The 24,000-nt window shown below is 38.3% G+C and overlaps 1 protein-coding gene across 1 annotated transcript in view; it reads right to left on the bottom strand.

Annotated features, from left to right (window-relative positions):
• The window catches only part of PLOD2 (procollagen-lysine,2-oxoglutarate 5-dioxygenase 2), a 37,618-nt gene extending 15,934 nt beyond the window's left edge, over positions 1-21,684 (bottom strand). Inside the window, exons 1-10 of the mRNA XM_074153592.1 lie at positions 21,657-21,684; positions 19,410-19,501; positions 17,767-17,903; positions 12,227-12,390; positions 10,932-11,044; positions 8,890-8,953; positions 8,016-8,113; positions 5,443-5,544; positions 1,887-2,012; positions 329-450 (exon numbers count right to left, since the gene is read on the bottom strand). Coding sequence (XP_074009693.1) covers positions 329-450; positions 1,887-2,012; positions 5,443-5,544; positions 8,016-8,113; positions 8,890-8,953; positions 10,932-11,044; positions 12,227-12,390; positions 17,767-17,903; positions 19,410-19,501; positions 21,657-21,684 — 1,046 coding nt within the window. The remainder of the gene's footprint in view (positions 1-328; positions 451-1,886; positions 2,013-5,442; positions 5,545-8,015; positions 8,114-8,889; positions 8,954-10,931; positions 11,045-12,226; positions 12,391-17,766; positions 17,904-19,409; positions 19,502-21,656) is intronic.
• Positions 21,685-24,000: the final 2,316 nt, after the last annotated feature.

Genomic DNA, 24,000 nt, shown 5'->3' with positions numbered 1-24,000 from the left:
TAACTATAATGTAAGAAATAATCTGACACCTTTTATTTCTTTGTAGTCTACTATTGCCTACGCCTTCTTTAGAAGACAAGATGACAGACTATCAAAGCAGTGCAAACCACAAAGATGTTTTCACAATGACCAACAGCTTTTTATATTAGACAGACACCATAAAATACTCAACAGTTCGTATCTTATATCTAGATCTTGTTCTACCAAAAAAGCTCCCACTTTTAAGATGTGAAGTTGTTAGTGCATAAGGTCCAAAATAATATAAATAAAAGATGAAAAAAACATTAGCATATGCATCATTGTAATAGATTTATAAATTAGAATTTACATTCCCATGTTCCGGGCTTCTGCTTGACTCAGATTTTCTTCAGGTCCAACAATTTTTGTATTTCTGATAATGTTCTTGGCTTTTTCCCAGAATTTCTTGATGTGCTTTTCATGGTAAACCTCCTGTAATTATGTTAACATTGTTTATAGTCAATGAAAAGTACAAGTTGCTGTCAAATCATAAACATAGTGTCCAGGAACACATTGTATTCTATCCTAAACAAACAGATGGCAAACAGTATTTGAAGATACTCCAGCATATCTGTCATTAAGATGAAGCTCTTCTGTCCAAAATTTTAGCAAAAGAATCCAACACATCAGCAATATAAATCAAAGCTGTATCTCCAGACCAATGATGCAAGATTCACAGACTTGATATTTTTTCAGGATATTTATTTTACAATCCTCAAAATCCATCCTACAACCTCACTGGTACACAGGTTTTTATGCCACTCCAGAATGGCTTTAGAGAGGGAGCTGCCACCTCTACCCATGTGGACAGTCACAGTCTTCATTTCTTTAAAATGTAGTCACAGTGACTATTTCTATAATTTCTGATTACCCTACCTCTAATTTAAGAAATCTCAGCTGCACGCCATGCTTCCAACCCCATGCCCTCATTTGTAGCTTTTACTTATTATGGCTGACATTAGAACAACTAAAATATTGGGTAGAGTTTTCCCCTTTATGATAAAAGAGCTATGCAGTCTTTCATATTGATTTCAAATACCATATGACTTCTGGCTGAAGCAAAGAAACCTACCATAGCCTACAATCCCTATGTACATATCACATTCATCACATTAACATCCACTTACAAGAGCACACTGAAGACTTTAAAGATAAGCTTTACTTCTATTACTCAGGCTTTCTGTGCTATGATATCAACAGTAAAGCATGCCAAGTGAAAAAGGACAGAATTGTATTTTCCTCCCATTTCTCTTCCAGCCCAGTTTTTTCCAAAAGACTCCACTCATGAAAATATCAATACTGAAATCACTGGTCAAGCATCAGCAACACCAGATCATTAGGTAATTAGCAAAAAGCATTAAAAATATTTTAAAAAGCAACTTATCTGTACTGCCATTCAAAATATACCTGGAGCACCAAGAGAAACATAAATGCACTGGGGTATCAATCAGATGAAAAGCAAATCCAATGTCAACTGCTATAACTTTTGGTCAGTCCTGAAGTGGTCAGGCAGTTAGCCTTGATGGTCGTTGTAGGTCCCTTCCAACTGGAACTATCCTATTCTTATTCTACTCTATTGTTTTATGTCAATCATTACTTCCCCCAGAAGCATATACTTTAAAATACAATCTTTTCCATTATTAAAAGAGAAAGAACCTAAGCAGTTTGTTTAAACAGACTTCAGTAAGCGCTGCCACAATTTCATTTGTGTATTTTTTCCATTTCTGCATGCTAAATTCTGAAAGATTATTTCTTCCTATGCAGTTTAACTATGTACATATATTAAATCCATATAGTCCTTCACACACTTTCATTCATACCATAATTTCCAAAATTGAAGCTTTGCACAATAGTAACATCATACTTACGTTATTGTGAATGAAGATACTGAGTGCCTCCTTTGGGTAGTCCAGAGTCAACAGTCTGTCTAAAAATTTGGGTAGGAAAGGAGTGGGTTGTTCAATGAAAACACCAATTTTTACTCTTGGATATTCCTAAAAAAAATGATATTTTGACACAACCAATAAGACTTGCCTCCTTTCTAAGATTAGTTACACTAAAAAACAACTAATGTCATGTTGTAGTAACTCAGGCCACACAGCTTTCAGACAATAAAACCAACTAGTTCAAAAGTGCTATTCCCCCTGTTTATTGACTTCACTAAACAAGCAAAGATAATGGATTTAATATTGCTAGAAAAGCTTTTGAATTCCAATAACAGAAACTGGAAGTAGAAAAGAATGTATTGTGTTTTTTAAAATTCTTGCTTTAACAAAATAAATTTAAACAGAAAAAAAGTATTTAAGGAAACACACCTAAAACTGCATGGCAAACGCATTTTTTGAAAGTACCACACACATACATGGTACATTTACAAGAAAATATAGGGAAGACCAGTTTTTAAAAGTAGTTAAAGAATTAATACCACAAAATATTTTACACTCATCTGTACTTTAAGCCAAAGACTGTAACACCCTTCCACACACTTGTATGCACTATTTCCCCCAACCACTCTAAGTGGGCTCTGCATTATTTCCCCACTCACTCATTTTATCAAGACCTTTGATGAACTAACTAGAGCTTCTCCCCTTGCATCCAAGGATACTGAAGTTTTATCCACCTTATTTTAATGTGAATTCACATCTTTTGAACAGTGGGATTAATTCCTTGTTTGTATGTGCTTGATATAGAGATCATGACCACTAAACCAAAACCTAGACAGCACTTTTGTGTATTCCTAAAATATATTATTACCAAAGAAATTTAACCTTCAAAGGCCTCAGACGCCTACATAAAGAAAAGCACTGATTAAACAAACATTTTTTCCACCTCTAAAACAGACAGTTAGTATAAACATCTAACCCACTACAAGGCTCAGAGAAAAACCTTACATGAGTACAGAAGGCTGCAAGCTGGCTTTCCTTAAGGAAGCCAACACCCACTTGAAATGTGTCTGGATAAACCAACCAAATCAAATACCAGTGTGCTGGTATTTCACAGTGTCACTGTCTACATCGGAAATCCAGAAACATACTGGCAAGTGCACCAGATCGGAAACATGAGGCACTGATGTTTACCCTGACTACCTCCTATTCACAACTTCATCTGCAAACCTAACACATACTCATGCAGACATCCCAATAACTTCACAACAGCCGATGAAGACAAGCACACTGATGTATTCTTGAAAAAAGCAATGGTGATATTCTCTGGCAACCACTCCATTGAGGCTGGTGTCATGGTAACTGGTACTGCTGATTGCGAGCGACAGGGAAAGCAGCGTGTTCCATCAGGCTTGCTAAGTTGGACATGTATGCGTCCTACCATTAATAGGCAATAATTTATTTTGCATATTTCTCTAATTCTAAGGCATTTTCCTGTTATTCTCCAGGACAAAGAGAAGGAGGTACAGGCTGGATCTGCAAAGGTTATAGGGACAATCAGGAATTACTAACACTCTTTCAGTACTCCAAAGTGTGAACTGCTCGACTCCCATGTCTACACTAAAATCTCAGGAGTGTGAACAAAGAAAAGCAGTGTTTAAAAAAATAAGAATAGAAATTCCTGCAAACCACATCTCCTCAAAGCAGGGAGTTCATCAATGTACTTCACATCAATGTTCATCACAAAAGGAATGATATCCTTGTGCCCATGATAGAAAGCAGTATTATTTCAGCTCCTTGTTCTAGGCTGGAGCTTATCTGTTTTGTACTGCTAAAGTCAAGGTCTGTAGGTAAGCCCAGCCCAAAATGTTGAAACCACACCACCTCAGCATATTGAGTCAAGGACTCATTCATTCCAGAATTCATCTAAAGGAACTGAAAGCCCAAAATATAGCTAGTATCAACAAATCTGATTCTGTACTTGCTTATGAGAAGAACAAGCAAAACCTTCAGAAGGTGTGAGTGCATCAACGTAGAAAGTTAAATAAAACAATATCGGAAGAATGATTAGAGGCACAGAGCTTGTATCACTCTTTTCACTGAAGATTTCTTGCTAAGCAGCAACTGGCCAGGCCAGACAGAAAGTGCGTTCAGAAAATGAAATATTGTTTTTACTCAGAAATGCCTGAAGTAAACACTTACACTGAAGCCAAGGAAAAGTCTCGTTATTTCTGCTGGCAGAGTGAGCGAGCTATGAAGTCCAAAGAATGAATTACAGTAAGGAAGACACATTCCAAGTAGATTTATAGAAACTATAGGAAGCTATCCAGTAAATCATTGCAAGTTATTCCTAATTACTAGATTTAAGATTTATCTGTTCCCCAACCATGTTTTAGTTGCCAACACCATTAGGAAACACTTAGACAACTTCTTTTCCTCAGGTAAACTTTATGTTGAGAAGGTAAACACTATTTCAGCACAACATTCAAATGTTGTATTTTCAAAGCAAAATTACACTAAGATACAATAAGAATCTGAAAGTTATTACAATTCTAGCAATAGTTTTTTAAATTTATATTCCAGTCCAAAAGCTGCTTGTTGTCCAGAAACTCTTTCACTTTGTCCTTTCATTACAAAGATAATAAGCCGCTACTTCTTTCATGCTATCCTCAACATGACCCTCTAAGACCTGTTCTCATTCAAATCTTCAGTACAGAACAGAAATGAAACAGCTGCTGGAGACAGCCTGTTAAGAATAATCAGAATGTTCCTTTAAGTACAAGCCTTACATTTCCACATGGTAGATCTTAATAAACTTTAGGCAGAGTAAATACTGAGTAGAAGCTGAAATATTTGTAGAGACACTAAAGATGTCATGCTTGGAACCAAAGAGCCAAAATAAGTTCCCAAATATTTCATATACACACACATGTGCGTGTATGTTTGTCCTACGAGAATTTTGAAGACTATACTGATATCCAATCTGTTACATCAGATTTATTCTACAGATACACATTTGCATATACAAGGTGAAGCAGTTTTAACTATTTCTCTATATCACTCAGAAAATAGTAACTGCAACCATGTTACAATTAATTGTTAACCTCTATTTGTACCAGAAATTATTAAACTGATGCATATTCCAGTTTTTTGTATGTCTGCAGTTAAAAATCTGAAATATCTAAAGAATTTTTCTACCTCCCAAAAATTCTAATTATTCACTTGAATCTTGCACAATTCAAAAATGATTCATTCACCCTCAGTGAACAGAGGTAAACATCTGGAAGGCTTTTGGGGATGGGATCATCTTCAGTAATATTGGGAAAACCTGTATTAAAATGCATGCATAAAAACATTTCTAAAAATACTGATATTTCCAGTAAATTAAAATTCCACATTTACAGTTTCATGTACCAGAAAAAATACCCTGAGGTGTCTACAGAACAAAATATTGCATACTGAATCTGCTTTGCCTCAGAAATCACTATACACCTATTAAATGCATTCAAAAGAGTTTTGTTCTTATGAAAAGTATTCTTACCATTACCGTTGACAGGTCTAGTAAGTCTAAATCACAAATACTGCAACCAGTCTCCCGTGTCCAAGCATTGGGGATATAGTTTCCCAAATAATTCAAGTGAATCTGGTAAATAAATGAACAATTCAGATTAGTCAAATGTGCATGCAAATGATGATTTGAACCTTTTAAAGAACTCAGGCTTACTCATTGAATCTCTTACACCCAAAGACAATTGACTATCTTTTTTTTTTTTTTTAAGATTAAAAAACCACAAACGCAAACATGCAAAAATAGCTGGTAAAAGCTTTTTCTTCTTCTTTTCATTTACAAGCCAGAGATGATCTTTTTCCTAGCACCTACATTTATTGCTTCAGTCAAACCAAAAATTTGTTGCAAGCATAACAACTACCAGCTAAATGCTTGCATGACTTCCAAGACACAGACTATAGATCATTCAGCTCTCAAAACCTGCTAGGCCTGATTTCAAGTCAAAAATGAATATAGTTTAATTCTCTTCCCAAATATGAGAATCATCAACACTTTACACAAAACACAAAGAGTGACCATAAGAAAAACACATAGCAAACGTAGGAGACAGGTGCTCAGATGATGTATTTTTGACAGTTTATGCCAAGATTCAGAAGCCAGCCAGTCAGATACGTTTTAAAGCAGCATCTAGCTTACTAACACATTTTGAATTGGCACTGAACAAAATATGTACTTTTTCCTGTTGATGGGCTGCCTAGGCTGCCCTGTCCTTCTGGATTCCATGAGAAGCTTGTGCAGAACTTCATTCTTCCCTACTGCCTCTTGCACTGGTCAAGGGGTCTCTTATGCCAGGGAAAGTCTGACTGAGGGAGGGCTGCTATTTATTCCTGCTCTAATGCCCTCATCAAAAACTGGAAAGATAGAATATAATTTTGCATAGAAAACACACTCCAGGCCAATACTCAATCTTCATTTTATCATATTTTGGGTCTTTGTTTATGCATATTATCATACTAGACAGATTATAAATAGAATTGCTCAAACTCAGTTTCAGAGATGTACAATAAAGTCTAAAAAAATTAACATTTCACAAAAAAAGACACTGCACTTGAGCAAAAAAAATTTAAAATTACATGTTAGGTTGTCAGATAATTTAGTATCTATTTCAAAGAAGCATGTATGACTGACACTATTTACTAATCTGCAAACTGAAGAGATTAAATTAAATACAAACCAGAAGGTTTTTATAAACAAAAAACTTTTACTATTTGGAGTTAGTTATGGGAATTACTTTCGTGGTATTTTATTTACTAAGTAGTGAAAAAAATTTCCGATCCCATTATCTTATTGTCCTCTTCTACTCTATGTTTAAAACAGAACAACCTAATCACATTGACAAAGTGAAGAATAAAGCAAGAGTTTCCTCTTTGTTTTTAAACTACATCACTACATGCAGAGATTGAGTTTTGTTTAATGTAGCATAACTTGTAGATTACTATAAAGAGTTCCAACCTAAACTGCTTGCCCAACTGTAAAATACAGCACATTTCTTTTCATTGGCAAAGTGCCAGCAAAGGCAGTGATGATAGATAACTTCAGGATTTAACTGAGGCAAAAATAACTGCAGGAAAATGGAAGGAATTGGTCATATATTTCACCACTACCGAGTGGTTATAAGCCAGAGAATGGCATCATTACATTCACTAATTCCAAAGATTAAATACAGTGCAAAAAACTAAGAAGAAGCAGTTGTTGGGGTATTAATGAGTTTCAAGTTTTATTTCATTCGCCTGGGAGGCATTTTTCTGGAAATAAGTAGCTACAGTAAGGAGCTAACAGAGGCTGTTGGAAATTATACACCTTTACGCTTCTTTGCCATGTAACAAAAAAATCCAACTACCATATGACCAAAACATAGCCATTTCTCCCAGAGAAACTGTGCCAGGTCCTCTGGACCATTGAATCCTTACACGTGGACAAAAGCTGCCAAAACAGCTGTTTCATGGGGCAGACAGTGATCTACCATGAACCAAAAGCTCATGAGCCACAGGTACACTGCAGGCAGTGATCAATTACACTGAAGATGCAACAACAAAAGCCAGCTCTGCGTGTGTATACATATACAAACACACAGACATGCATCTATGTTTTTTATATATGTGTATACAAATACACGCCAAGGTCTGGGGCAGGATCAGATGTGTTACTGTTTTGTACTGCAGCCTGTGACTCTTGGTTAGATTTTTCTCCCCCTGAAGACCTATTTTTCTGATTACTGTTTAATTACCAGATAGCCATTCTTCATTAGCTTCAAGAATTGTGTTGTGACAGCGAACAAATTAACATAAGCTTACTCACTTCTAGAATCCTATGTAACAATGAATTCAGGAGCAGAATGAGTTGTTTCAGCAGCAATATCAAGTTAGTGATAGCAGCAAAACACGATGGAGCGAGCCATTAGAATAGTTTATCTTTGCAATTCTTATTAACATTAACTGGAAATGAGCAGTGGTGGTGTGTTATGACTCTTTCAGACTCTCCCACCATTTTTTTTGCCTCTATTAAAACTGCCATCTGCACAAAAGTTAAAAATACCTGACCCTTACTTTAGTTGGGCCATTTCCATGAATGGTGATCGGTAATGTGTCGTAGACAGAATTTCTTGCTCTTACTTTTCCTTCTTCAAATTTCAAAAGCACTTCATCTGAAAATCAACAAAGATCATACAGTAATAACAGTTTACCAAAAAAAAGGAAATTTTCAGACCTTTACGTTCTTGCTGATACAATATACCCTACTGTTAGTGTCATTGTCAATGTTACTTATTTGGAAGCTTCTGTTCGTTTTAACTGGATCTTGAATTCTAAGCTCTTTATGCTAAATAAGGTCAGATAAGAGCTTGTCATCAGCAGCCTGCAGTATTTGAATAAAGTCTTCTTTAAAAACAAAACTAATTTTGTGCAAATGCTATTTATAGAGAAATCATAGTTATTTCAGATGTAATTATAAAATGTTGTTCCATAATTCGAGATTAAAGTTAAAAAAGGAAGTTTGCACAGGTGCCATTTTTCAATTTAACTTCATGACAATTAAATAAAGGAAATTCCACATTATTCCATATTCCATTTCATTACGTATAGCCATTTGCTTAAGAACATTTAAAATATAATTTTAATTACCAGTCTTACTCCTGTATGTAAGTTTGTGAAAGGCAGATGGAAAACTGGTTCTTAACTTTGTATTTACTGCTAACTTTATTTATTGAAAACTATTTTTTCTATTTTAAATCAAATATTTTATCAATGGGCGAAATCAATTTATATTAAACCCAAGAGACCTGTAACCAATGTGGTAATCAGGCTTACTCATCCTAATATTTCTTTAAAACAAGTGTATGTTTAAGGAATGATATTCATGGTTAAGTAAAGAAAGTATTAATAACAGTTAATAAAACATACAACGTGCAAATCATATACTTACCAACAGCTCCATTTAGAGTCTGGAAAATTGTACATTTGTGGTCCAAAGTAATGTTAATGTGTTCCTGAAATAAAAGTAGCAAAGATGTTGAGGCATTCTAAAAGCCATTGTTTTTACAATACTGTTACAGTTATACTGCAGTGGCAGCAAGTAATCAGGCAAAACTAATCTACATATTCAACTAAGATATAATTCCTAATTTTACACTAAAGTTTTCCATATTCCTGCATTGTGAAGCTGTATAGCAATCAGTTTTATATACACAAAGACTTGATCTAAACTTGAACGATAAAGGTCATAACTCCCCAAGGAAACTTCAGTTTTGGCAGTATAAGCTAAAGAAAATTTGTGTCTTATCTTTAAAAAAAATTAGTAAGTCTTGGCCTAGCAACGAAACATACTGTGTTTCACAGTCTCAAAAACCAAATCTAAGTATCACGTTAGAACAGAAAAAATGTGTTCCTAATACTGTATTATTGATCCTACTTAAATTCTTATTTAAGTACCTTGTTTTGAAGTTTTAACCTTTAGAACACACTTAAATACCCTTATACAGATAACATACTCTGTTTTAGTCTTCCAAGATTGTTACATATTCTACAGCGTTAGGTATTACCATACAAAAAATTAGTGCTAATGTATAGTACATTATCCCAAGCTAAGCACCATGGAGGCATTTTGCATCACAGTGCAGTAGTGCACTGTGCAGAGGTACACATTTTTTTCCAGAAGACAATCTGTTTAGACAGCTTCTGACTTTTTTTTACTGCTGACTTTGATGCAGAATCAGCTTTAATGTCTACACCCTGTTCTTTCAACTGCATATCTAGCATCTGACTTAACTTGCATAAAATCAATTCAAACATTAAGGGCTGGAAGGAATGTCCAATGAGGAGCAGCTGAGGACTTTGGGCTTCTCTAGTTTAGAGCAAAGGAGGCTGAGGGGCAACCTCATTGCTCTCCACAGCTTCCTGAGGAGGGGATGTGGAGGGAGAGGTGCTGATCTCTTCTTCCTGGGATCCAGTGACAGGATGCGTGGGAATGGCTCAAAGCTGTGCCAGAGGTGGTTTAGACTGGACATTAGGAAATATTTTTTTACTGAGAGGGTGGTCAAACACTGGAATAGGCTTCCTAGCGAGGTGGTCGATGCCCGAAGCATGCCAAGTGTTTAAGAAGCACTTGGGCAATGCCCTTAATAACTCTTTAACTTTTGGTCAGCCCCATGTTGGTCAGGCAGTTGGACTACATGCTCATAGGTCCCTTCCAACTGAAATATTCTACTCTAATCTATTTCTGTACCTGTATCTAAACATGCCTGATGTTTCAGGCATAACTTAATAGAAAAACATAAATGTATTTCAGAAACTGCCTAAAACATACAAATACTCAAAAATCAACCTCAAAATTGTGCAATATCAGCTTTTAAAAGTCTTTTTGCATCAGTACATTGTTAACTTTCGTTAGCCCTCTTTTTCCAGCATCAGGGCCATGTCTCTGACATCTATCATTCTTTAATGCTGCTACTCAGCAGAGAACTTTGTTAAGCTAGGACACAGGAGGTCTTCACCAAAAATTTACAACACAGCTTTATTGAACGTATCTGCACAAAAAGCTGAAAAGTGAGAGGCAGCTGCAGGCAGGATCTGAAATGGCGGCAAGCCAAAATATAAAACACTGGATCAGCAAGTAGTTCAGTGACACCCTGGAAAAATGCCACATTCTCTGGCCGTCAAACTGCCAAATACATGGGACCCTCATTGAGATGAATGTGTCCAATCATATACCTCAGAGCTATTATTTCTAACAACGAAGCACAACCTGCCTGGATCTGCAGACAGCCTGAAATAATATATCAAGTCATGACCCTTCGGAAGCCTGTTCATCACTCCAACAGGAAGAACCTCCAGAGAACAAACACAACCGTCAACATGGCACTCAGGAATAAAGAGACAGCATTCCTTTTATTTTTATCTCCTGATGTTTTATGAGCAGCAGCATGTTATTTCAAGCAAAAAGAAATGAGAAAGCCAGTCACTACCTACCCTTGCCAATGGGTCAACATAGATTTTGGTGTAAAACAGCTGGTCATCATCATTATCCTGCAGATTCCATTGCTGCACAATACGATTTATATACGGAGCATAACCAATAAATCCTGCAATATCACACACACATAAGTTATTTCCATAAAAAGCAGTACTCTGCCAATGCTGTCCACTGGTCAGGGACTTCACTCTGACTGTTTTGTGCCAGCAAAGGAAAAGTATGAAATTCATACAACTTGGCTCAAAATCCAGTTTTCTTTCTGTGATATGTACCAGTTCTGTTTTAAAGAGTTCAAAATTAAGGTTATTTTTATACTAATGCTATCTTAAGGGGAAAAAATAGGAAACAGATTTGTTTAGAATGGTCCTGGGAACTCCAAAACATGCGATTAGACTACCACTGTTCCCAAGAAGCCCATCTGGGGAAAAAGTTTCATTTTCATCAATCACTTCTTGCTGGCAGAGAAGCCTGAATCTAATACTGCCAGAATTACAAAGATAATTGAACTCAAACCCAATATGCGTTATGTTTAAGGCAAAACAAAAAAAAAGAGACAGGGCAGGTAGGTGGGGTAAAGAAGGGAAGGAAAGGAACGGGGACACTCCCAGATCTACATGCTGCCCAGCACCATGTAACTAGGAGAAGCTACATATTGAGCTCTGTAGCAGTTAAACAATATCAGTGTCATTCTACGTATTAATCAACTGCAAAATTACTACCAAAGCTGGCGTTTAAACGAGGTCTCCAGAATTAACACATTGAGATCAACAGGAGTAACTCAGGCTTCTCTTGGAATGAACTGCCTAAGCCATGCTGACAGGTCAGGCAGAGCTACCAGCACATCTACACTGTATGCAGAAATCCCCAAGAACAAGGTAGCCAAGTCAGGAAATTCTGTGACCCACCTAAATTGTGCCTATAAATAGCATGTACTGCTTTGACTTGGCTTGCACAGTAGATTGTTTCTTAAGTACATTCAACAGATGGCCATTGGGTCATCACTGCACAGCATTTCATTGCAAGGCACAGATGCTTGCTAGGCTACTAGCTTATTTACCTGCTTTTTACAAGTTATTGCCAACAAATACTATGTAAGTTTGAATGAAAAGTATTCTTGAGCACAAAGAGGAGCTATTTAAGATGGGAGGGGAAGAAGAGGATAGCAAATACAGTCCTCGATTTTACACTTGGGGATTTCACGAACAGTTCCACCTACAAATACATAAAACAGATAACAGAAGTGAGTCATGTTCAAGTTCAAGAGTTTAATGTGTTCAAGAATCTCACTTGCCTCCTGAGTTCAGGAATCGTTTTCCACTCCGGACAACAGGATACTTGTCAGCTAGCCTTTTATCTGGCCAAATTAGTCCATCTGCTGCAAACACCACTTTATGATTAGTTTCCTGAAATTTCTTTAGCAGTTCTTCAGGGCCCCCTGCGAAGATAACATCATAGCTGAAAATAAAGAAAAGAAATCCATTAGATTTGTTTACTTTTAATGCTTTTGTGATCAAGACAACAAGTGGCTGGACTTTAAAGTGGCTGGATTTTAAAAATCATACAGACAGCCCTTTTATTCTGAAAAATTACTCACTGGATCATGTTTTACAATCATGTAAAAAACCTATACCCTTCTAGGAGAAGAACTCAATAAAGTTTAGTTGCCCATAAACTTAAACTGTGTTGCATCCTGACAATATATAAGTCTCTCCTTCAACTTCTTTAATGTGCTGAAGACTTCAGGAGGCTCTAAGCTTCATAATATCTATTTATGAAAAACTTCACCTGCATTTATGTGTTCATCAGATTTGTCTCCCAACTCTTACTGAGGACAAAGACCCAAGGGTGGAGGGCTCATCTCTAAAAACAGCAAAGGTCAGCACTATCCCAAAATGGAAAGAAACATGCACGGGTTTGGCAAAGTTCATGCAAGAATATAGTATCACAAGCCTAGTGGTTTCTTGTTGAACCATATCTAAATCAATGCCTCTGTGAAAAACAAAACAAAACCTCAAAATATGTATAAATGATTATCAAAATATGTATAAATGATTATCCAGAGTGCAAGGTTCCTTTGTTTGTACTTGAGATCTACATATAAAAGCACTAACATGCAAACCACCTGAAAACCACTTCAAGGTTCATATCACATTGCATGAAACCATGACACAGTAATATTGGAATCGTGTCATAGATTAGTCTCTGGCTGAAGAAGTAGAATATTTGGATTTAATGGCAGCATCTCAGCCTCACAGCCTCTTCTTCTGAATGTAGGTATATTCTTATTCCATACATTTACCTTCGTAACTGAAAATCATCAGCCTGATACAGCGCAAAGGAATGGTACAGCTACCAAAAATCAAAAGGTTTAACCTTGACCAAGATTTTGTTCTTGCAAAGTCTTTTAGCTGGGCTAAGACGAAGGACAGCAGAACTGTCACCTGCAGTACACAGAACTTTTTGGATTGCAATGTATTACTCAGCAATAGCACCAACAGATCAACCATTACCGAATTCTGGTACTCTTATTACAGTTCTGAAATTATTTTAAATGTACATTCTTCAAAGGGGATCTCATGCAATTGGCCTAAGAAAACTGAACAACAGCTGGCTTACAAATGCAAAAGCGAAGACTTCCACCACAGAGAAAAGTATGAACCCTGGAGAGGAAGTGTTATGTAGTCTATATAAAGCAAGTGGGTTTCCGAAAACTCTCACTGTTTTGTTATTCTGTAACTTCGGCAGAAGAATGTATTAAAAAAAAAAAAAAGATTGTACATTTTGGAACTTCCCCAGTTTTGCAAAACCTGCCTGTTTCTGCCCAGACATACAGGAATACACTTTCCTCCCTTTTCCATTCAATTGGTGTAGCCCGATTCAAAGCCAGCATAAGCCTGAAGAACAAGCAAGAAACAGGAGACAAGTTGAAGACAGACAAAAACAGAGATTTGTCTGAGGCTTTAACTTAATAGCTTATGGCAGGCTGTGCTTCTCCTCTTTGATCAGGTTAGTGCTGCTGCTGCAATGACTTACAGCTGCGGGAAGGAACCAAACACCCCTGGAACATTGCTTCCAAGGACTGTCATTCTGGAAAATAAAGCCAAAGTTAAGCAACATGCTGGGCTAGCCAGAGGCTCTGCTTGTGAAAGGGATATGCTACTTAATACAGCACAGTTTATAATACAAAGCACAGTACAGAGCTGCTAAACTGCATTACCAGTTATTGTAAACTTTACACACTAACGGGTATGATGCTGGAGTATGAATCCAGCTCGGACCTACGTTTTCCACTAATTTTCATGGCCATCTGTTTTGCCAAGAGGTGACACTGCCATCATACCTCCTCCCGGGCAGGACCTCCACCAGCTTTCCACCCCTCGCTGCCAGTCTCTCCATCAGCTGCTTTACGAGGGTCCTGCTTCTCTTTCCAGGCAATAGGAAAACTTCTAGAGTAAAGCTAAAACCTATAAATCCATCATTTGCCTTTCTTACTTGCTCTGTCAGATAATGCTCAGTCTACCCAGCACTCAACTCCTACTGTCAGGAAGCATTCACCTCAGGTCTACACCATTAAGACTATCACAAAACAGGTCCCAGGACTATCCTTGAAGTTTATACTGTTATTATGGGTGATGTACATGAGTTACTTTAAACAGGGCTTCAAAATTTGACAAGGAAGAAGTGTGGATATATCCAGGAAAAAGCAAGCTGCCTTGGCAAGCTGGAAAAACTCAGATACTCTTTTCATTTATTCTTCATAAATCCTTCTGGTTAAGTAGAAAGCAAGAAAAAAAAAAAAAGAAAGAACCCAGAAAATTTCCACAACTCCAGTCCCATTTCCTGAAGCTCTCAGATGGCAGATGTTTGGGGCTGGAATCCACCCATCCCTCCTCCTCTTTTGCAGCAGTAAAGCATCCTGGCTACGGAACCAGTGCTCCCAGCAACAGAGGCAAACAGCGACAGTGGCTCAGGTCCTCAAGAATTGAACATGCAATTTTTGCATCCACAACTTTTATAACAACAAGGACTTGTTACTATTGGAGCTGCAGGTTAAGAGCTCAAAACACAAACAAGAGAGGCTTATGAGTAACCAGCAATTCAGGTCCTGTATTTCATCTTAACTGGACCATTCAGCCACGCAGCCATTTTGTCATTTACACTGCATCCCCATCAGGATCACACCTTAGCCATTTTGAGATGTGTAGAAAATGTAATTATTCCTTGCTTTGTGACAGATGTTTACAAAGAAAACAAAATAAAATAAATAAATAAATCTTAAGGCTGGGGATGGGGGGCGGGGGAAGCAAACTGAGAGGCTTCAGAAGTCTTCCACAATACAAATAGCTGGCTGTGGGAGTTCTGGATGAACAGTCACAGCATCAACCATTTTATCCAGTCTACACTGGCCATTATCCAGTTCAATCTGAGATGGTCCAAAGTAAACCAGTAGTTAGCTCTCACAAAAACAAACCTAATTTAAATAGTGTTCCATCTGCAGGCAAAGTGTTTTGCTATCTGTACCTAGACACAAGCTGTCCACAAAAGTCCAAACTATTTCCAGAATTGTGAGCCATATAAATAACTGTTAAAAAAAAAGCAAGAAGCTAAGTTTTTATTTTTAAGTAAACAGTTCACTAGAAATGGTTTGCCTAGTTACAGTAAGTAAACCAGACATTTCCTTTCCCCCCCAAGATTAATATTCCAAATGCTTCACAATGAACATAATGAAAAACACTTGAAAAGGAAAGGAAGTTCACTATATTTGTCTCTTCCAAACTTACTGCTACATTGATCAACATTTAAATCGCAAACTAGGATTCCTGGAAACGAAAAAGCTCATTAGAATTAAAACATAATGCTAGAATCAGCAAACTATTTTTTTCTCCTATTTGGAACTAATTCTACCAGCTTTAAATCAATATGTACTTGGGATTATGGACCTCAAGAATTTGGGAGGCCTTAAATCCTCTGATTTTTCATGGCAAGAAAGATTATGACACCTGCAGTTCAACACACATGGTCCTCTGTACTCTCTCATCCATGCCAGCACACAGCCTGCCCCTCTAGAGAATAAATTATGTTAGAGAAGAATTTGAGCTATACCCAAATCTGATAACAAATTTGCATATTTTACCATATAGGGACAAAATAGTGACACATCAGGATAACAGATTTGAAAACAAAGAAATTCAATAAAAGTAGTAAACATTTGGGAAACATTTGATTCATCTGAGCATTTAGTAAAGAACAAAATCTCCCAAATTAATCTTAAAAAGTTTCAGCCATTGCATGATCAGCAGGACATCATCAACAAACATGTAATATATTTACTTACAGATACTTTTTCCACTTACCAAATGCAAAACCGATCAAGTCAATAAGAAAAAAATTCAAAAACTGAACGTGTACCTCCAAACTCTACGTTACTTTTACTGTCAATAAAGCCTAAAAAGAAAATTTTTGGTGTAACAAGTTTCCCTTAGAAAGGTTGTTCATAAATTGGTTAAGATGCTTTACACATTGGCTTTCTAGCTCTATCTTATCATAAGAGGTAAAATTAAAACAGAAAAATGAGTAGCATCTTTACATTAGCTACCAGTTAAATAGGCTACTCCAACTTTCCTAAACACCTACGCAAGCACCTTACACAAAACAACAAATGAACTTTCCAGTAAATACCACTGTCAGACCACTTTCTCTCTCATTATGTCTGCTGGACAAATCCTGCCAAACTTCTAACTTGCAAAAGGGTCCCTAAAAATTTTTCAGCTGTCAAATTTTAAAAAGTAAGTACATTTTAAAAAGCAGGTTAAAGCTGAAAGAAAATTCTGGAGCAGACTTTCCATCACGGCTCAGTAACAGCAGCGTGAACCCATGCACGAACCCCTCCAAGCTTTCACTCGGCTACCTCCCCAAGGCTGCCTGTCTGCAATCCAGGCTTCATGTCCCCAAGTTGAAACTTGGTCCTGTGCCTTCCTTGCAGGGATTCTTTTAGAGCTGTGACCCCACTGTGGTTAACGCTAGTGTGGAAGAGCTGGGCAGCCGCTGTCAGCTAGATTCTTAGCTGCTCTGATCATGCTCTCGTCACACGAGCAAAAGAAGAGGAGGAGGGGAAAAAAGAGCAGAAGGAAACAATGGAAAAAGTGAGATTTGAACATGTTTGAGCTCCCTGTTCTCTGTGACATGCAGAAGCCTATCTGGCCTCCAGTGAGGATGTTCAAGCATAGTTGTGCTATGAGCTATGATCTGGCATCTACAGCACCGCTGTCTCTCCATCCTTCCATTGCACAGACAGCACAGGCACCGGGGGTATATCTGCCACCGAGCCTCTTGTTTCAGTATCTCTAACATGTAAAAGAAGTTCTTCTGTTAAGTGCTCTCCTCAGGGCCCATTTTCCAGCTTTCTCCATATCACTGTTACTTCATGGAATAAGATCATACTCTCGTCCCTACTGTACACTTTATTTCTGGAGCTGCTTTTGCTCCCCCCCCATTCCACACTCCCAGCCCACAGCCACGTCCTGCCCTCACCACAGCTGAACAGCAAGAGGACAAACGCTTGCCTAAAAGCCTGTTAGCTCCCAATAACATTTTTTTACCCCCTTGAGGCAGTAGAACTATGAACAACTCTTACATCTGTAATCCCGTAAAAAAGAGTAGATTGCTCTGGGAGCAATCTACTATTTTTATGAATGGGGAAAAATGGAAGCAAACCCTCTCAAATAAACAGCGAGGGGGAAGAGCAGCATGCAACTTTCAGCATGTCACAGCAGCCACTTTTGCATGCCTACCCAGACTAAAATGTAAAGGCAACAAGCCAGGTTTGCTCACCATTCAACAAACATTATAACCAAGTCCTCTTGATCAGCATAGCTTTCTATGCCTTCCTTTAGCAGTCGAACTTTCTGTCCTCCGCCAATAGAGCTAGGCAGCTCACCACCTTTCCACTCTTCACCTTTTCCAAGTACCTGGAACAAGAAAAAAAAAAAAAAAAATGCTTTTTGCTAGTACTCAAAACCAAGAGGCTTTTTAAAGCAGACCCTTATTGAAAACAGATGCTAAAGCAGAAGCAACACATTAAAGCATAGCAAGCCAGCATTTCCAGCATCGTAAGTTTTCCATGTCTGAAGCAGCATTCAGCACAATGACATCACTGCAAAAACATGAGAGAGACATTTCTTAACCAAATAAGAATCGAGCAATTGCCTGTTACCACCATTTATTCAAATGTCTCCTTCAGAAAAAAAAAAAAAAAAGAAAAAAAGAAGAAAGCTAATTATTGTTTCGAAATTTGTATTAGGAAAAACATTCTGAATGAGACCTTTAAAAGTCAATATATAGTCAGTTTAGGAACAGGAAGTGTAGGAGACCTTAGTGGACTGGGGTATTACTAATACAAATTCCAAGCTGCAGACTTTCTGAAATCCCTCCAGAACACTTTTGTACACGGAAGGGATAGGTGGCTGCTAAAATCAGCTGAATAAAATTCCTGCCTAGCCAAGTGCTATAGCAAATTATATCTCAAAAACAAAAAAAACCACCTTACACTTTTTGTGCATTTTGAGCATAGTATTTTTGGAACTTCTAAAACCTGGAAGAACTACATTGCACTATCTTTTGGACAAATCTGCAAAGCTAACAGATGTATCCAGAGCTCAGGCTTCTTGGGTGCTTTAGTACAGCATTATCACATTAGGAAAGGTTCTCTCGGTCTTTCAAGTTCAGTGGCAGAAGTCAAACTTCAGAGATCAAAATAATTTCCTATTTATAGTGTAGGCACTGTGGTAAGTAAGCAGAAAAATTTCATAACATCATCTGAATTCCTGGATTTTCTCTTGCAGAACCAATTTGTGGGGAAAGTTTAGAAGAAGGTTACTGCCCTCCCTTTTTCCCAAGGTCACACGGAGGCCAGCCTCAGTACGTGACATATGGAGACGTGGAACAAGGCAGAAGAGTCTGGCAAGTATGGGAGAAACGTTTTGTCCTCTCGAAGAATTACAGGTTCTCGGGAAACACAGTGAAACTTACAGATGTAACCCTCCCTCTTTTCCTGCAGCAGGGATCCAGCCTTGTTAAAGAAGGAAGGAGACATCCAAAGCCCTCTGAGTGCAATGCAGCTTCCGGAAGTATTCATGCAAAAAACATTAGCCACACTGAAAAGCAAGGCTATATGATAAATCATGACAGAACCTGTAAGTGACTGAGGACCCTGATCACAATAGCTACTTATCTGTAAAACAGCTCCTAAGGCAATGGAAGAAGCACCCTCCCTTGGTCGTTCACAGGGGGACCAGCAGGTAAGCAACAGGGACAGTAGCAGGACCATGTGCAATTGTCCAACTCAACCCCAAGCTCTGTCATTGTTTTACTTTGCCCCAGTACGCAAAGAAGCTAATGCAACTTCAGTTACTATTGCACTGTTTCTGTCTTAAAGGCTGTATAGTATGAATATTTGGTATGAAATCATACAATACCTTGACTGTGTAGTTGAAGTGCTTTGCAGTTTGCATGAAACGGTGAAAGCCATCAGTTTCTTTAGTTGCTACGGTATAAACTAGCAGTTTATCTGAGGGAGAAAAAAAGAGAAACACGTATTAATAACAAAAAAAATGCACTGAACAGCAGTGGATTGGAGGGTTTGAGTTGCCTGCATCTCATTCAAACAGAGGAGGCAAATACACTGTCATATTATAGGCGTGAGCCATTATCAAACAAGAACTGCTCTGGACAAGGGTGCTGTATTTAAAATTATCCTCAGGAAGAGGAAGCAAAGAAATCTATCTACTCTGTAAACAACTAGCTTAAGACACGAAAACAAAGCCAGTATGACTACTGGACAGGAAGAAATTTTCAAAACAAAAATAACTTACTACTTTTCAGTCTGAGCTAATCCTGTGAACTCTTATTACAGGACTGAATGGTACCAGAGAACTTCACCCAACCTCAGTAACTCCCCTGAAAGCAAGTAGTTCATATTCTTCATGAAAACAGGGCAAAAAAAGAACAACCATGGAAATCGGTCCCCCAATAGCTTTTAAGTCCTTGGGCAGAGCCAGAAGAGTAAGGTTGGGTTTTTTTATTCAGAGCCTCTCTAAATTACAGCAGCACTAATTTTGCCCTCTCACTGCATGCAGGCAAATGACCCTGCAACCGATTTCCTTTTCACATACCAGGACTTTTGACGTAGTTTAACTGAGGCCATGAATTCCCACTAAACAGCTTCCCGATTAAACTACTGAACAAAATTCAGCACCTTATGCAATATGCTGCATAATCAAAGTACATAATTCAAAGCTATGAAAAAGACAGTAGCCCTAATCCAACATCAAATATTTAATCAGACCAGCCTGGACCCCAGAGCACATTGCAGTTCCCCACTCTGGTCCGAGTTCAAGCAACAGCTACCCTCTAAACAGAGCTCATGAAATCAATCGTTACAAGGAAGTAAAATTAATAGCCTCTAATAAGCATTCTAGACACTGTGCCTGTTATTTCACTTTCCCAAAAAACATCCTCTGGGTTCATCTTCACCAGCACAGTAAGCTGTACTAGAAGTGGTTGCTGTGAAAAATATTGCTATTAACCCTTCAGCCTCGTCCACAACTACAGACACCAAGATGTCATCCTGAGTGTATTCAAATAAATCACCGCTTGCCCTTTTGTTTTATTTGACACTAGTGAAATTAACACACAAGATGATGATCCACTTCCCACTTTGTAGAAGAAATGCACCTCGCAAGTTAATCATGTGATGCTCTGCAGCCAAGTACCAGAGTACTTCAAGCATTCCTCTGCTAAGTCAAGTAAAAATACCTGTAGAAGCACAGATGTAGTTTGCAGAGCAACATAAAAACCACATGTTCTAAATGAAATTCAAGTCTGTCTAAAATAGCCATAGCAGGCAAACTATGGAGACTAGCCTCAGGAGCCAGATATTTTTCCACTGAAATAAGGCTTAGATTCAGCACTAGTCAACAGGTCGCTTCCAAGAACACTCCTACCAAGTCAGACAGTGTTCTGCCTAGTCCATCCTCAACAGCAGCTGTAACAGCGTACATGATGAACAGCAAGGATAAGATAAATATATATGATGCTTTCTCTGCTTTTTCTACCAGTGTCAGTTTATGGGTTTTCCTGACCTTGATAGGGTTTCCCTGTGTTCTGAAACTCTTGGTCCATTTCATGATGTTGCTCTCACCTGGTCACTCCTTGAACTGATGTAAACCTTAAGCAGTGACAGCGCCGTATGCCCAGCACCTATTCCACAAAAAACATTCTTCTGTGCCCTGCGCAGGGCTCCTACAGTATCTGACACAGCCCAAGTTCTTCAACTACAGACAGCACTTCTACCTGCCCTCCCCACCACACACAATTTTGTGCATTTCTCTCACATTCTGCTACAGCTTTTTTTTTTTTCCTTTGGCTCCTTTTCCTCAACAGTCCTAGTGAAGATTTTAACTGCTGGTTCTACTGAACCAGACTGACAATCCTGCAATGCAATACACAGCAAAGAAGAAACTGGCAATACTCAAAATACTTCAATCAACTCAACTTTTTCTCTTCTTCCTCACTTAAGTGCTAGCAGTCTTTTGTAGGCAAGAATCAGAAGAAAATCCCATGAGTACATTTCAGAAGGGCAGAAGGACCTCCAGAGAGGATTCCAGTGCAATGCATTCACAGACACACAGACAGACATAAACACAGCAATAATGGTTCAGTACCTTCAAAATCATTTATCCTAAAGGTCATGCAATCTAAATTCTACAGAAGTCACCACAGAACATATCTTAGACTATGACTAAAACAGAACTGAGGACAGAGGATATAATTTTTCTCTATGGAACAGATTAAGTTATGATTAATTTTTTTGTTCAAGCATTGCATTTCCAAATCAGAGGGAACTGGAAAAATCTGATTGTACCAGACTGCCCTGCCAAGCCAAGTGAATTCATTATTGAAAGTTTCCTAGGTGACCAGTCAAGCACTGACTATAACCGTGGAATTTGGTTTGGGGTAGACATATTTCACACCTACCCCTTCCTGAGAAATGGTAACAGCAAGGATTTCAAGAATCTGTACTTGACAACATGATGTAAATGACAAAATGTGGAATGCATCAGATTCCTCCTGTAGTCACTAAGTCAAAGAAAGACTAAATCAACATACAAGTACAGTTTGGCAAGCAAAAAATAATCTACCATTCTTTATGGGTTATTGTTACTCCCCTTTAATGGAACCCACAGTAATTCCACCTACACATTGCTCATGTATTTCAAGAGTCACTATGAAGCCTTGTATGTTACTTGAGTTTTGCAGAATAGAAGGAAAGAGAATGATGTGCCAAATCATAAGCGATTTCAGCCTGAGCTATATAAAATGGAGAAAGCTGAGCAGACAAATAATGCAGTTTATATTGATATGAAACTGCAAGAGAACCTGTATTACACTTACAGCCAATGAAGCAATCTAAGCAGGCTGCCTGAGTCAGGTTTGCAAACCGTCACAGAACAAACAGGAAGCTATTTTTATAAAGGTATTATTCACATTGGAAAAGTTTTCTTTTTAGCATACTTGCCAATGGTCAATTTTTTAAAATTACAGATTAAGACATTTAAAAGGCTTTATTTCCATGTCTCTGCTGCGCCACAGAATTCTAGGTGTATGTGGTACTTAAATAATTTTTAAGTGCAGCAGAAGTGTAATTATAGCATTTAGAGTCCATTTAGAACCAGAGTTTCTTTATAGACTCTTTAGTCTTTGTTGGGCTTTTTTTGGAGGGGTTGTTTGCTTGGGTTTGCTTTGTGGGTTTTTTAAGAAGTAATCAGTGTCTGACCAAAGAGCAGAGCAACATGCTTTTATTCTAAAGCACCTATAGCGTGTATGGAGAAACAATGCAAAGCACATTAAATGATAGCTACCTTGGCACATTATAGAGGGTATTATTAACCAAATGAGGAAAGCAGCACCATTCTCTTCTAGCTAGTAAAACATTACAAAAATGTTAATGTAACTTAATGTAATGTAATGTAACTGTACAGACTCCTGTAACTTTATTTAGATGTGACAACTTGCACCAGTTCTACTGGCAGAGATCCACAAAGTGTAGCATGGGAGATACTGGTTTCTTCCGGTGAAAATGAATGAAGAGAATGCTTCTGACCACCAAATACTTTTGCTAATTTCTTTTTAACCTTTTAACTTCATTCACTTTGAAAAATCTATTTTTTGTTTGCTACATTTAGGTATAACAACCCCTTAGAACACTGGATTTGTGTTACTAGACACAAATGGGACAAAAGTGATTTTCATGAACTCACAAGAGTGTAAATGTGCAAGTACAACAAAGATCCCAGGGAAGTAAGTTTATCCAAGTGCCATTTCCTTTTCAGGATGTGCTCCGCTGCATCTATTTCAACTGTATCTACCCCCAGTGTCCCTGCTGCACAGAGCAGGTTTAGTCCCACAGAGAGCCCTGCCAGTGGAGGGGTTCTGTGCAGCACCAGAGCCCTTATGGCAGGCCATCACACACAAATGTCACTCTGCAAGGTTGTGTGACTGGCCCAGAGTCCCCAGCAGCACTGCTGTGCCAGTTCCAGGGCTCCAGCTGTGCAATGAAGACCCAGATGTAGCAGCAGAAAGCCGCCTGCAATTACTCAGACCCCAAGTTACCACTGTGGCCCAGTACTCCCCAGCAAGCAAGCCGCAAAATTCTCAGTCTTCACAAGAACCCCGGGATGACTTCTAGCTGCAGCAACACTGTTCCTGCTCCACCATCCACTTGGGCACAACCCCCTGCCCTGCCCTCCACCCAGGCATCTACCCTAAGCAGCTCTGCTGTATGGTCTCACATACAGACTTGAGTTACCCAGTTTCTTAAGTCTGACTATCCCCTTCACACAAGGGGATGAACATGCACTCTCAGTTATATTTTCCAACGGCAACAGCATCCTCAAAATGCAAACATACATGAAACAAAGAACACTGCAGGCGGTCTTAGCCCTCCACACTCGTAGGGTACTGGGACGCCACAGAGGGTACAGGCTGCCTGGCAGGGCTGGGCTCCCC

The sequence above is a fragment of the Numenius arquata genome, chromosome 9, assembly GCF_964106895.1.
Source record: "Numenius arquata chromosome 9, bNumArq3.hap1.1, whole genome shotgun sequence".
Lineage (NCBI taxonomy): Eukaryota > Metazoa > Chordata > Aves > Charadriiformes > Scolopacidae > Numenius > Numenius arquata.
The sequence above is the reverse complement of the archived record's forward strand: the minus strand, read 5'-3'. Positions and strand labels throughout refer to the sequence as shown.